Source organism: Pongo pygmaeus, chromosome 7 (genome assembly GCF_028885625.2).
Source record: "Pongo pygmaeus isolate AG05252 chromosome 7, NHGRI_mPonPyg2-v2.0_pri, whole genome shotgun sequence".
Classification (NCBI taxonomy): Eukaryota; Metazoa; Chordata; class Mammalia; order Primates; family Hominidae; genus Pongo; species Pongo pygmaeus.
In genome coordinates this window covers 21,990,124-22,003,938 of record NC_072380.2, presented here as the reverse complement: position 1 = coordinate 22,003,938, position 13,815 = coordinate 21,990,124, and the positions used below count along the sequence as shown (strand labels likewise).

Sequence of the window (13,815 nt, the reverse complement as noted above, 5' to 3'; positions counted from 1 at the left end):
TATGAAAAAACTGCTCACCCTGGTGGTTCAGAAAAGCACTAGATAACATAATGACTCGACTATTTAGTTCTACAAATGCAACTCTCCAATAATCAGTCATGAATCTGTAACAGACACCTTTATAAACTTCACGTTTGATTTGTGTTATACGAAAAATATCCCCGCCACCCTCCCCTCAATGCATTGCCGACTGGTCTTTAATGAATCCTTTATTTACTCACTCTACCTAGGGAAGGGTGTATCTTTTTCATAGGAAGGTTTTCTGACACAATAAAGTACCACCTTAACATCTGTGAGTGCCCAATACTATTAACACTTAGTGGTCTAACAAAGAAAAGCAGTATGTCCCATTCTCTCTAAAGGGAAAAACATTCACTCACAAACTTACCCCGTTGATATGAAGACCACGAAGCACTAATTTAGACCAACAGATTGCAGCTCTTAAAAGTAAATAAAGGGTACCAATAAAACACTGACCAACATGCTCCCCTTTGTTTTGAAAAGTTAATAAATTCTTACTTCCGTAGATTTTTGAGTGGTGAGTGGGAGAACAACATCTTACTAAAAATAAGACAGACCTTCCTTGGAGCGACAAATGCTGTGAAGATTGCTTTGATGCATCCTGACTTTCACAGGAATGACAACCTTTTGCTTCGAAAATGTGGGAGATCACGTTAAGAGATATTTCTTTACGGGAAACAGCAAATAGCACGATGTATATTCATAAAAGTACCGACTCCCTCTGCATTCCGAAGCATGGTTCATAAAGGCTATCTATTCAAAGCCTGTTCTAGAATGCTCATAGAAATCCCCCCACCCCCCAGTAAAGAAGCGCACTGGACCCAAACTCCAAAGACTTTGGGACACTTAGACTTACCTTAACCAAATCTCATTATCATTCTTGTGCTTTGGTTTTTGTTCCTTTAAATGACAGAAGTAATTCCTGCCTACTGAGTCTTGTAAGATGCAAAAATTTTTAAAAATCACATAAAATCTTTTACGCTTCTTAGAAATGACTGCTATAAAACTCAAGGTGCTACATTATTGGTATTATCATTATTATCATCTCCTTGATCAACTTTTACTGCCACTTCTGAATTAAGCCAAGGTACTGGCTTTGAAACACAAATCCCGTGGTTTTCCATCTGTGATTACGTTTCTTGCTATAATTCTGTCCTGACAACTTGTCCCGCACACTCCGAAGATCTACTTTACTGATCTCTGGCCCGAAAATTAACTCTTTTATTTAGTCCCTTCTCTCCAAAGAAAGGGGCAGAAGTCACACCACTCCAGATTCTTGTAGACGTATTAAGAATGAGATCATTCTTTTTACTTGAGGAATGATGCCACAGAGTATAAAGGCGACACTTCTTGCCCTCTAATCTTTCCTTCCCACAACGCAAAACCTGTGCAGTTGGTTACCTAGAAAATTGGAAGCTTCCCCACAATGGATGTGCATCAATAACTGTCATAAAAATATCAGATCTCAGGCACACACAGGAAAAACTTTATCTAGTTTGCAAGAAATTAAACCCTGCAGTCCTCCAGCTGCTACTGGGTTTGGTATGGGCTGTCCCTTTCTAGGGCCTGTGCCTGTCTTTGAGGAGAGTGGCCTGGCCCCACAGCACGCTCGGGGCAGCTCTTGAGCCGGATCAAGACCCTCCCGAGCAACGTCTGCACCCAACCCTGCATCTCTCATTTCAGACACACCCCCCTCCACCCCGTGTTTCATAGGAGGTGTGGGCGCTCAACTCCTTCACTGTGGCTAGGTGGACGCGAGGGGAGGCGGGCCGAGGCCTGAGCACCCATTTTGGAGAACCAGGGAGCTCGGCCCTCCGGGCTGTGCGATTTGGAGTGTCGGAGTGAAGGGCGCATCCGTGGGAGGGGGAAGGAGGCCGGGGTTGCTGGGGGGTCTCTCGTATTCCGGGGCGTGAGAGGAAGGCGGCGGGAAAGACTCCGAAGAGCGAGGTTTATCAGCGCGAGGTTTCCTTTTTGTTATCTGCTGAGGGATGGCGGGCGTCATGGGGGCGTCCCCCTCAGTAAAGTCAGCAAGGGGGTCCCCTTCGCTTCACCGTGGGGCGGGCGGGGGGGCCCGAGGACTTGACGGAGGCCTCCCCCGGGCACGAAGACAGTGATTGACGAGCGTTGTGGGCTGCGCGCGCCGGGACGCCCGTTCCTGCCCCTGCAGCACCGCGCGCGAGGCGTGGGACCGGGTGGGAGGGGACGGAGGAGGCCCCCGGCCCGGGAGGCGGGAAAGGCCCCGGGGCTCCGGGACGGGCGGCGGCTCCAGAGCCCCGAGTGGCGGCGGCGCGGGCCTGGTGAGTCTCGAGCCGGCTGGCGCCCTGTGGGCCGTGTGCGCCCCCCACTCCACTCGCCGCTCTCCGTGGTCGCCCCCTCCCCCCCGCGGCTCCTCTCACCTGCACATGATCCGCCATTTTGCTCCATTCATGCTCCTCTCCGGCCCCCCCTCCCCCCCAGCGCGCACCTCGGCCGGGGCCGCTGCCGCCGCCGCCGCCGACGCCGTCGCCGCTGCGCCTGCGCGCTGGGGGCTCGTCGCGCTACGCTCGTGGCGTAGCGCCGCTCAACTGCGCAGGCCCCGGCGGCCCGGGCCGTGGTTGGAGAATGCGCAGCACGGCTGGGACGGCGTAAAGGCGCGGGCAACGTCAGCGGCCCGGAGACGCCGGGTGGGAGGAAGGAGCGGGCCGGGGGAGCGCGAAGGAGGGGCGGCTGGGGGAACAAAGCTTTGTTTACATGGTTTTTAAAGGGGCCGCGTTCGCTCCGGCGGGCGGGCGCTGGAGTGGCAGTTGGCGCTGCCTTCTGCTTGTCTGCGTGGTGAGGGCTCCTGGATGGGGGCCGAGGTCTGTCGCCGCCCCGGGACCCCTCCACCCAGTGGCTTCCTCTCTTCGCAACCGTCTTCCCCCTTGACTCGCCCCTGGACGTCTCCCACCCCCACCCCACCTTGCAGCTGCGGTGACCCCCACACCCCACCTAGGCTGCCTGCGAGATTCCTTACTTTCCAATGCCCTCTTCTCAACGGGGGCCGATTCTGTGCTTGTGTCTGTCTACCTTTCTGGACCAGGGCCATCGCTCTCTGGTCTGGATTTCACCAGCAACCCCGGTGGTTGATCTCGTGTTTTTCATTTCTGTCCTTTCGTCCTTGATAAACAGTCATGGAAATAACCACCGAATGGTGGTGATGATCAAAACATACGAAGCACAGTTCTGGCTTCCCAAAGACATTGTCATCGTTGCCAATACTCTAGACTGCCTCCCGAGAGAGTCAGATGCTGGAAGAGGCAGCGGGGCTGGTGGTTACGACCCCTAGGCTCGGTCTTGTGGAGGTATGAGTGGGAAAGCCATCTCTCTGGGTCAGATAAGGTCAGCCCCTGCATGCTGAGGCCAATTCCAGTCTTCCTCACTAGGAATTATCTGTTAGATAATGCCGGTTACTGTTTTCCATTGGATTCCACTGTGGCTTCCTTTTAAGGCCCCCAGATTAGATCATAGCTGGATTCTGAGAGCATTGATTGTTTGAAGTTTGTATTTACAGGGGGCTACCATCATATGCAAATGATGGTGGTAGTGAATTACACACCCTTGGTGGATGTAGTGGACCGGTGCTCAGCATTCATTTCGACTTCTGTCCTCCTAGTGGGTCTTCCTGGTTTGCAGAGGTAGGGCACCTGGAAACTACATCACCCAAACTTCCTTGCAGCTAGGGTTCTGTATGCAAATTAGGCCCTGCCAATTAGGCTGACTCAGAGAAGATTTAAGAGGCAGAAGATTTAAGTGGCAGAGCTTTTGACTGTTAACTTCTAGCAAGCATAGACCTTTTGAGATGTTGGGTTTTTGTTTTTCCCCAAAACCTCCCAGCGTCCAATCATTAGCTCCGAGAGTATAAAGAGGCAGGGTGGTGGGGTTCAGTGGCTTTCTGAACCTGGCATCGGGCAATGAAATATTCTCAGAGTCACAATTGCAATGGAAATTCTTTGGATTCCCTACCGGACTGAACAGAGGTAACAGTTTCATAGTGGGCCAGGCCCAAATTTTTGTCCACCCTCCCATCCCCCACCCCCACACGCCAACCTCCCCGTGTTTCTCCCTGTGTCTTCCCTTTCTCAGCAAATGGTACCACCATTCATCCAGTTGCTCCTAATAAACACTCAGGAGTTGATTCTTCAAGTCTTATCAGTCCCCAACATGCAAGTCACCTGCAAGTCCTGTTGCATCTATATCTAATATATACCCAATATGACCACTTCTCCATCCATCTCCACTATTAACACCTTGGTCCAAGCCACCATTACATTTCTCCTGTGCTCTGGTAATAGATTCCTAATTAGTTTCCCTGCTTCCTGTCTTGCCCCTTGATAACCCATTTTCCATATAGCTGGCTGCAGAACATTATTTTATTTATTTGTTATTTTTTGAGACAGAGTCTTGCTCTGTCGCCCGGGCTGGAGTGCAATGGCGCCATGTCTGCTCACTGCAACCTCCGCCTCCCTGGTTCAAGCGATTCTCCTGCCTCAGCCTCCCAAGTAGCTGAGATTACATGCGCCCACCACCATACCTGGCTAATTTTTGTATTTTTAGTAGAGACAGGGTTTCACCATGTTGGTCTGGAACTGCTGACCTCAGGTTATCCGCTCGCCTCTGCCTCCCAAAGTGCTGGGATTACAGGTGTGAGCCACTGCGCCTGGCCAGAACATTCCTTTAAAATCGTAATTCAGATAATTTACACTCCTACTTAAAATCCTTAAGTGGCCTCCTGTTGCATTTAGAATTCGAATCTTTGCTGTGGCTCAAGAGGTCGTATGAGCTGACCTCACTCTACCATGCCCCCTCTGGCTCAGTGCTCTGTGGTCATTCTGGCCTTGCAGTTCTGCAAAGCCAGGTTCTCCTGCCTCAGGGCCTTTGCACTTGCAGTAACTTCTGCCTGGATTGGTTTCCCTTCAGATCTTGAAATGGCTGGCTCACTCTCCTCATGGACTTTTCAGCTCACTTGTCACCTCCTCAGAGAGGCTTTTCTCACCACCCTCTTGAAAGTTGTCCTCTGTGCCTATCACTATCACAGCATTGATCACTGTCCAAAACTACGTATTATTACTCTTTCATTATCAGTCCCTCCAACTAGAAGCAGACATAGTATAAACAAGGATTCTGTCTATGTTGTATCCCTAGTACCTCTGCACAGAGTAGATGCTCAATAAATAATTGTTGACGCCGGGCATGGTGGCTCACGCCTTTAATCCCAGCACTTTGGGAGGCTGAGGGTTGGATCACTTGAGGTCAGGAGTTCGAGAACAGCCTGGCCAACATGGTGAAACCCCGTCTCTACTAAAAATAAAAAAAATTAGCCAGGCATGGTGGTGTGCGCCTGTAATCCCAGCTACTCAGGAGGCTGAGGCAGGAAAATGGCTGGAACCCAGGAGGTGGAGGTTGCAGTGAGCCGAGATTGTGCCACTGCACTCCTGCCTGGACGACAGAGTAAGACTCCATCTCAAAAAATAAATAAAAATAAATTTAAAAAACTGTTGAATGTATTAACTTCTTTATGTCTCATTCTAGGGTGCATGTGGGTTTCATATGAAGACATAAAGCATTCTAAATATTATGTCACTGTTAGGTAACATGTTATGTTATGTTATGTTATGTTATGTTATAGGCCCTTCCTCTCAGTAGGTTTCTAGAACTTGGTTCTCGCTTTCCTTAGTACTGAGAAAAGTGATAGACTTAATGGAGAAAGGGTGGGGGCTACAAATGAAGCTCAAGAGACTGGCATTGTCCCCCTCCCACACCCCACGGTCAGGGACCACTGGGGGTGGAAGGGGCAGGGATGGGATCCTTCAGAATACACGCTCACTAATTCTTTCGCTCAGTCCTTCACCCATCTCAGGCCCACGTCAGTTCTCTGCCCATCCTATACGTACTTACCTGTTGTGTGCCCAGAGCTACCCATAGCTAGCTTCCCTACCTGCACATCATTTGAGGGTTACCTAATCCCCAAGCCTGCCTGAGGAGTCAGACACAGTGTCCTCTGCTCCTTCCTATGTTGCCCCAAAGACAAGGTCCCAGCCCTCTTATGTTAGGATTGGGTTGCTAATCACTGCAGCCAGAATAGTAACGAAAAGTTCTTGGAGCTGTGGTTCCTGACTCCTGCTGAGAGAAACCATTGTAAAGGACAGGATCCCAATGGCTTAGAATGAGCCACAGGTGGGGTTTGGAGTGCCTCTTCCTTTCCCATAAAAACAAAGAGAAGCCAAGAGGCACCCTCAACTCCTTTACAATGCTTTTTCTACACATCGTTTGTGCCTGCGGACCCTAAGGGCCTCTTATTCTGTGCGCTTCTGCTGTGTCTTGGAGCAATGTCTCTGGGCTCCTGTTTACAGGGTTTCCCCATGGCTAGGCAGAAGGTACTGGGGTTAGTGCTTCTACATCAGGGTCGCCACAAATCCTGCTAGACAGTTGAAGGGGCCTAGAAGGACTGCAAGGGTGTTGCTCTTGGTATATACTCTGCCGCCCTATCTTCTGCAGACAACGGCTACCGTAGAACTCCTCCAGCTTCCAGAAGCGAGGGATGACAAGGGAGTGTCTGGATTGCCTGGGGTTCAGGCCTCCGGGTTTAAACAACTTTCAAGTAATCTGGTAAACTCGGGTGCCCCCCTGTGGTTCTGAGTGGAATGTGTCCATTTTGCCTTCAGGGAAGGCGATCAGGGTAGCAGGGGGCATCCTCTGTCACCTTGCTACTCAGTGTGGTTTGGCCCACTCACCACTGGCAGCATCTCAGGGCTCATTCCAGACCTACTTTATTGTAATCTACTTTGAACAAGATCTACATGTTACAGTTTGGAAGGCACTGCTCTGGCAGCCCCCAAGATGGCCATAAAGCCCTCCTCTTCTCACTCCCTGTGCCAAAGACCATGCAGCTCCCAGGCAGAGGTGACTCTCCTTAGGGACTAAAGAGGAAGATTAGGTCACATCCCATTTCCATACCCCTAACCACTTCCCAAGGTGTGCTTTTCCCAAAACAGTATGCTTGGTTCTCCCTTGAGCTTTGGATCAACCTCTTCAAACCCAGGCATCACGGCTGAGGGCAGTGAGTTTGAAGTGACTCATCCCTGTCCTCAATAGAGCTCATGACATTCATTTTTTTCAAGCTGATTTGGTCCAGTCCATGGCATGTACAGCAGAAGGCCTGAGCTATGCACGGTGCTGCTCGCTCCTTGCCAGGGTAACTGAACCCCTGTTGTAGAGGAAATGGGCCTGTTTATATAAGCACCTGTTATGGGATTAACCCCAAGAGTGTTGGTCTGAGTCTTAGTTTTTTCCAGCCCTTCTGCACCGTGCCTCCATACAGATTGCTTCTCTAAACCATCTGGCTTTAAGTTAAACTTCTCTGAGCAGCTTGGATTTCCCCACAGCAATGGATCTTTTTGCATGGATCTGGATTCCATTTAGGGGCCCTGCAAAATGTTGAATTAAAGATTAGGAGCCCTGGTCTCTACTTCTTCCTCCGCCCCCAACTACCTCTGTGACCGCAGGCAAGTTGCAAATAAGTGTGTTCACACCTGCTCTCCTTTGTCAAAGGATAGGGTGGCTGATGAAAGTGTGTGCCTAGAAGCTTTGCGAGCTACGAAGCACTTTGGGTAACTATGAAGCATTTTCAAAATGTATATGAAAGTGATTGCTATTGAAACTTAAGATAATTTGCAGATGAAACCTAAGCATCTTTCTAACGCTCAGGAATGCTTGCAAGAAGGCAAAAATCCAACAGTTGAGATGTACTTGGGGAGTCAGTACCTTCTCCAGAGGGGATGATCATCTTTCTAGAATCTTTACAGGGTTGGTGTGAGTGTGTGTTGTTGGCAGACAGGGAGTGCTCGCATGTAGTTAAACGGTTGCCTCTCTCCTCTGTGTGTGTGTGTGTGTGTGTGTGTGTGTGTATGTGAAACTGGTATCTGGTTAGTCCCACATGAGCTGTCTTATGTGTCTCTCTGTGCAATGTCGTGTGTGTCGTTCAGCTTTTAAGAGTTGAGAGGCCTGGGTTCTGGTTTGGTGGCCTTGAATAAATCCCTCAGACTTTCCAAGCCTGTTTCCTTATTTGTAACTTAGTGGTTTGTCCCTTCCAACTTGCGTACAGCTTGGGGGGTGGGGGGGCCCTTCACTACTGATTTCACTGTCTAGTTTGCTTTCTGGCTGTCTGTTCCAGTGGGCCAGCCACTCTTTGCTGGCGCCTCCCTGTGCCAACTTCTGTACCTGAATCGTTGCTCACTGAAGAGCTGGCATTTAGCTTTTTGGAAATTGTCTCTAACTCACTGGAAATGCAGGAAGCTGGAGTATAAAACTCACTCAGAAAAAAAAAAGAACACACACTCAGAAGAAACCGCAGGGCCTATCAGCCTGTCGTCATCGAGCAGACTAGAATAGTGTAGAAAACCCTAGGCAGAGAGGAAATGAACTTCAGAGAAGGGAAACACACGGCTGAGAAGAGAGAGGCAAGGGCAGGAGTGAAGGAGAGAGCTGAAGCCTGGGGCTCCGAGATGGTCAGAGGATGGGAGACGGGGCAGTGAAACAAGGCTTCTTGTATCTTCAGCAGCAGCAGACGTTTGGAAAGGTAGGAGTGAGGCTGGGCGGGGGTTGGGCTGGGGGCCTGGGAGGCTGCTAGAATTCATGGGGTGGAGCGGGAGTTTCATATTCAAAACTCTTGTAGGTGTGACTGTGCACCCACCAAGTTAGACCCAGAGCTCAACTTTGGGAGGGCTCTTTTCCTACCCGACGCTGTCTCCTGAACCAGGCCCCAACCAGGTCCCAAACTGTGCTCCTTACTGAGGGCTGTTTGCCCTGGGTGGGGGTAGGGGGATGTGCTGCCTTAATCTCTTGCCTCTTTTGCTCTCTTGCTCTGTGTTGACTTCTTTTCGCCCTGGGTGGGGGTAGGGGGATGTGCTGCCTTAATCTCTTGCCTCTTTTGCTCTCTTGCTCTGTGTTGACTTCTTTTCACCGGACACCTTGGAAGGGAATGTAAGGGGCAGCTGGAGGGACAGTTTAGGATGACAGTAGAGGTTCCTTCCCCACCCCAGTGGGGTGCATGTGGCTGGTGTTCAGCTTGGGCTGGGGCCTCTGGGGGACTGGACCCCAGCCGGCTGTCCATCTCTTTCCCCTGCCCTGGCTTCCTTGAACCAGGAAGTCCTCGTCCCCCAACCAACACTGGGGGACACACCTGTCTCTCTCTCATGGTCCAACCTATCAAGCAGTGAGGCAGCAAGGTTCAGGAGGGTGGAGAGAAGTTCTCCTTCAGGATTTCGCACAGAAGGAGAATGAGGTCTCCAGCCCGGGTCACACGCCGCCTTCCTCACTCCCTCCTCTGGGCCTCGGCCACTGCCCCGCTTTCCTCCTCAGACTGGAGTCCGCTGCGGTGGGCCTGTTTGGCCTTCTTGCAGCCTGCTTTGGGCTCATCCCGGCGTTGCTTTCTGCCTGGGCACTCTCTGCTCTTGCTCGTGGGCCTCTTTCTCGGGGCTGGCGGCTGATCTCCGATTTTCTAATTCCTGCAGTCACCGTCCTCTTCTCTGCCTCCCTGGGTCTCCTGTGTTTTTCACCTCTCTCTCCCCATCTCCAAGTGGCTGCCCCAGTCCCCCTCCCACGGTTCCTCTTCTCCCCTTGGCTCATGATCTCCCCGTCTCTGGGTGGCTCCCTCCCGCCCGCCTCCCACGCCTCTGGCACAGAAATGGCGCCGCTTCGGCGCCTCACTGTATGGAGGGTCGGACTGCGCCTTGGCCCGGCTGGAGCTGCAGGAGGGCCCGGAGAAGCCTCGTCGGTGTGAGGCTGCCCGGAAGGTCATCCGCCTCAGTGACTGCCTGCGGGTGGCCGAGGCCGGCGGAGAGGCCAGCAGCCCCCGGGACACCAGTGCCTTCTTCCTGGAGACCAAGGAGCGCCTGTACCTGCTGGCGGCCCCTGCAGCGGAGCGCGGCGACTGGGTGCAGGCCATCTGCCTCCTGGCCTTCCCCGTGAGTCGCCCGGGGTGCGGAAAGGGCAAGGGGGCGTGCAGGCCGAGGGTGTTAGATGCTTCCTGTGGGCAAGTGTTACAGATGTCAAGGTCAGGGTGATGGGGTGCTTCCTCGATGTGGGGGAACCCGAACCCAGTGTGCAGACAGAGCCAGCAGGTTGAGGTGGCCTGAAAGAAGGCCTGGGCCAGAGGGTGGCCTGGGGATCGGGGAAGGTGATGAGACGTGGCGCCTTCTCCCTAGGGGCAGAGGAAGGAGCTCTCGGGGCCAGAGGGAAAGCAGAGCCGGCCCTGCATGGAGGAAAATGAATTGTACAGCAGCGCAGTCACAGGTGAGGGGGCGGGGGCTGCCCTGCTCTCCCCTGGGGGCTCTCCCCAGGGTGAGGTGGAGAGGAGGTGTGGGCTGGCTAGCTGCTGGCCCCGAGTCTTCCTGCCTTGTGGTTATCCCCAGCCTGGGCCAGCCCCCTTATCAGCCTCTCCCTCTCGCTTCCGGGTGCAGCCCAACGTAGGGGAGCCTGCCCTGACTTGAGTCTCTCCCTAGGTTTACCTCATCTTACCTAGGGCCTGCTGGTGGGAGAGGGGGAAGGCTGGGGGCTCAGGTGAGGGTGCTGCTTTTTTCTATTTTTGAGACGGAGTTTTGCTCTTGTCGCCCAGGCTGGAGTGCAGTGGCACAATCTCGGCTCACTGCAACCTCCGTTTCCCGGGTTCAAGTGATTCTCCTGCCTCAGCCTCCTGAGCAGCTGGGATTACAGGCGTCTGCCACCACGCCTGGCTAATTTTTTTTATTTTTAGTAGAGACGGGGTTTCACCATGTTGGCCAGGCTGGTGTCAAACTGCTGACACCAGGTGATCCACCTGCCTCAGCCTCCCAAAGTGTTGGGATTACAGGCATGAGCCACCACGCCTGGCCCAGAGTGCTGCTTTTGAGGAGGTGGTGGAGGGAGGAGAAGCTTTCATCTGCCTTCCATCTAAGCTCCACCCCCAGGGCCCCGACAGTGGGAGGGCAGGGCCAAGGCTTCACCTGCAGCTGTGATCGTAGGGACTGGGGTGGTGGCTGGTTTGGGGTGAGAGATGGGGTGGGGAAGACAAGATTGTGGCTCTGGCGACAGGGGCAGGAAGGATGTGGGCACGAGGTTGGGGTGGATGTGGGTAGGGGCGTGATGCTTACTAGGGTAGGGGGTGGAGGTACCTGGCCTTTTGGGGAGTATGACCTGGCACAGAGCAGCTCAGCCTCCAAGACCCAGGCAGGGGGCCATGAGTGTGTGGATAATACTCTTTCTAGAAAACTTCTGGTACACTCATTTAGAATTGGGCAGTGGTGAGGCAGGCCAGCTGTTTCCCATTAACTGCCGTCGCCTTCTCTCTCTTCTTCTCACCAGTTGGCCCCCACAAGGAATTTGCTGTGACCATGAGACCTACAGAAGCCAGCGAGAGGTGCCACCTGCGGGGGTCCTATACCCTCCGGGCTGGGGAGAGTGCCCTGGAGCTGTGGGGTGGGCCCGAGCCAGGGACCCAGCTGTACGACTGGCCCTACAGGTTTCTGCGGCGCTTTGGGCGGGACAAGGTGAGTGGGAAGCTGCATCAGGGCAGGTTGAGAGAAAGGATAAGCTATGAACAAAGAGGGGTGATCCGGGAGAGGCAGAGGAGGCCATCCAAGGTGGAGAGGATGGCAGGAGGAGGAGGTGCGAGGAAGCAAAGGCACAGATAAAGGCCAGCGGAAGAGAAGCAGCGAGGGGATGGGAGAGACCAGGAGTTGGAGATGGAGTGAAGCAAAGAAGAGGAGAGTGATAAGATGGCAGAAGTGGAGTAGAAGGAAGGAGAACGAGACGAGGTGGAGAGACCGTGGAGGGGTGAACAGCATCTGAACTAGTGCCTAGCTCCATCCTTGAAAGGGCGGCAGTGAGCAGGAAGGGCCTGGAGAGGGGAGAGGAGACAGCCAAGTCTCTTCCTGTAGGGGAAAGCACCGAGGGCAGAGGAGGCTTCAGCAGTTCCCATGAAGGGAAGCTGGAGGTCCCAGGGCTTGGGTTAGGGACGGGGTTTAAGAAAGCATCCCTAGCCGAGCGCAGTGGCTCACGCCTGTAATCCCAGCACTTTGGGAGGCCGAGGCAGGTGGATCGTGAGGTCAAGAGATCGAGACCATCCTGGCCAACATGGGGAAACCCTGTCTCTACAAAAAGTACAAAAATTAGCTGGGCGTGGTGGCATGCGCCTATAGTCCCAGCTACTCGGGAGGCTGAGGCAAGAGAATCGCTTGAACCTGGGAGGTGGAGGTTGCAGCGAGCTGAGATCGTGCCACTGCACTCCAGCCTGCAGACACAGTGAGACTCTGTCTCAAACAAAACAAAACAAAACAAAAAAAAAAAGAAAGAAAAGCATTCCTGCCCTGTGGCCTGGCCAATAACCTTCTTTCTCCCTGGTCCAGGTAACCTTTTCCTTTGAGGCAGGCCGTCGCTGCGTCTCTGGAGAGGGCAACTTTGAGTTTGAAACCCGGCAAGGCAATGAGATCTTCTTGGCCCTGGAAGAGGCCATCTCTGCCCAGAAGAATGCTGCACCCCCTACACCCCAACCCCAGCCAGCCACAATCCCCACCTCGCTGCCCCGGCCTGAGAGCCCCTACTCCCGGCCCCATGACTCACTGCCGCCTCCTTCACCCACCACACCGGTGCCTGTTCCACGGCCTCGGGGCCCGGAGGGGGAGTATGCCGTGCCCTTCGATGCGGTGGCCCGTTCCTTGGGGAAGAACTTCAGGGGCATCTTGGCAGTCCCTCCTCAGCTCCTGGCCGACCCTCTGTACGACAGCATTGAGGAGACCCTGCTCCCTCGACCTGACCACATATACGATGAGCCCGAGGGAGTGGCTGCCCTGTCCCTCTATGACAGCCCGCAGGAGCTCCGGGGTGAGGCATGGAGGAGGCAGGCAACAGCTGACAGGGACCCTGGTGGCCTCCAGCATGTCCACCCAGCTGGGCAGGATTTCTCTGCCTCTGGCTGGCAACCAGGAACCGAGTATGACAATGTTGTACTTAAGAAAGGCCCGAAGTGACAGAGGCAGCAGAGGGATGGTCCACCGCCCCCTGGCTTCTGCTGGTGACTCCTCCTGGCCACTGCATCAGAACAACCTCCTCTGCCCCTTCTGGAGCCTGAGGCCTGGCCTGCCTTCGTTGGGGCTGATAAATTGCCTCTCCCAGGGCCTGCTGGGTGAGTCACCATCCCAAAGCAGGAAGGGTGCCCTGGAGAGAACCACCCTCCTCCTACACTTTTTCCACTTCCTCCTCTTTCTTTCCGCAGCTGAGGGGGAACTTGGGGCATTTAGGGCAGAGGACAAAAAGATGTCAGCAGTTGCTTGGGCTGCTTGGCCATGCAAGCATCCTGCCTGCTGATGGCCACTTCAGGGACAGCCCGGGCCCAGGCACCCAGGTGGATGGCGGCAGCTTCCTGCACCTTTCAGATTTCTTGGTGGCATTAAAGCATTTTTGGAACGTTTTTGTGTGGCATGAATGCTGTGGGAGTGAAGGCTCCAAGTGACCAACCTTGATCACATTCTCTCCCAGCTGCAAGATCCCCCTGGGGCCTAGGCTGGGCCCCAAGCATCTGCTCACAGAGGCCTGTAGAAGTCAGGGCTCCCTGGGAATAGTGTTCAAGCATGTCTCCCTTTTGCTGGGATAAGGTCAATGTCAGAAAAATGGTGGGGGAAGCACGGGGGAGCGGGGGGAGAGCCAAACCGCAAGGAAGGAAATAATTGGATTGATGGAGCCTCTTATGCACCAGGAGTGGGAGTCACCAGCTGTGTGGTCCTGGGCTCTTTCCCTTCCCTGAGA

The 13,815-nt window shown here is 53.6% G+C and overlaps 2 protein-coding genes across 4 annotated transcripts in view; one reads left to right on the top strand and one right to left on the bottom strand.

Annotated features, from left to right (window-relative positions):
- XPO7 (exportin 7) overlaps positions 1–2,570 on the bottom strand; it is an 86,198-nt gene extending 83,628 nt beyond the window's left edge. The window contains exon 1 of the mRNA XM_054498063.2: positions 2,418–2,570. Within this exon, the coding sequence (XP_054354038.1) occupies positions 2,418–2,435 (18 nt within the window). The 5' untranslated portion in view covers positions 2,436–2,570. The remainder of the gene's footprint in view (positions 1–2,417) is intronic.
- Positions 2,571–8,236: 5,666 nt separating this feature from the next.
- DOK2 (docking protein 2) lies at positions 8,237–13,480 on the top strand. Of its 3 annotated transcripts, XM_054499531.2 has the most exons (5): positions 8,238–8,614; positions 9,720–10,001; positions 10,242–10,329; positions 11,377–11,561; positions 12,420–13,480. In XM_054499531.2, exons 1-5 carry the CDS (start codon positions 8,552–8,554, stop codon positions 13,038–13,040), a joined length of 1,239 nt encoding a protein of 412 aa, XP_054355506.2. In that variant the 5' UTR covers positions 8,238–8,551; the 3' UTR covers positions 13,041–13,480. The 3 variants fall into 3 exon arrangements, with proteins under 3 accessions (XP_054355507.2, XP_054355506.2, XP_054355508.2); XM_054499532.2 differs by lacking the exon at positions 9,720–10,001 and having other exon boundaries at positions 8,237–8,614; XM_054499533.2 differs by lacking the exons at positions 9,720–10,001; positions 10,242–10,329.
- Positions 13,481–13,815: the final 335 nt, after the last annotated feature.

Excerpts from the sequence above, each read along its gene's own strand:
- DOK2 (XM_054499531.2), top strand. The coding sequence starts at position 8,552 with ATGGGAGACGGGGCAGTGAAACAAGGCTTCTTGTATCTTCAGCAGCAG. Across the intron at positions 8,615-9,719 it reads AGCAGCAGACGTTTGGAAAG|AAATGGCGCCGCTTCGGCGC; the intron begins GTAGGAGTGAGG and ends CCTCTGGCACAG. Across the intron at positions 10,002-10,241 it reads TCTGCCTCCTGGCCTTCCCC|GGGCAGAGGAAGGAGCTCTC; the intron begins GTGAGTCGCCCG and ends CCTTCTCCCTAG.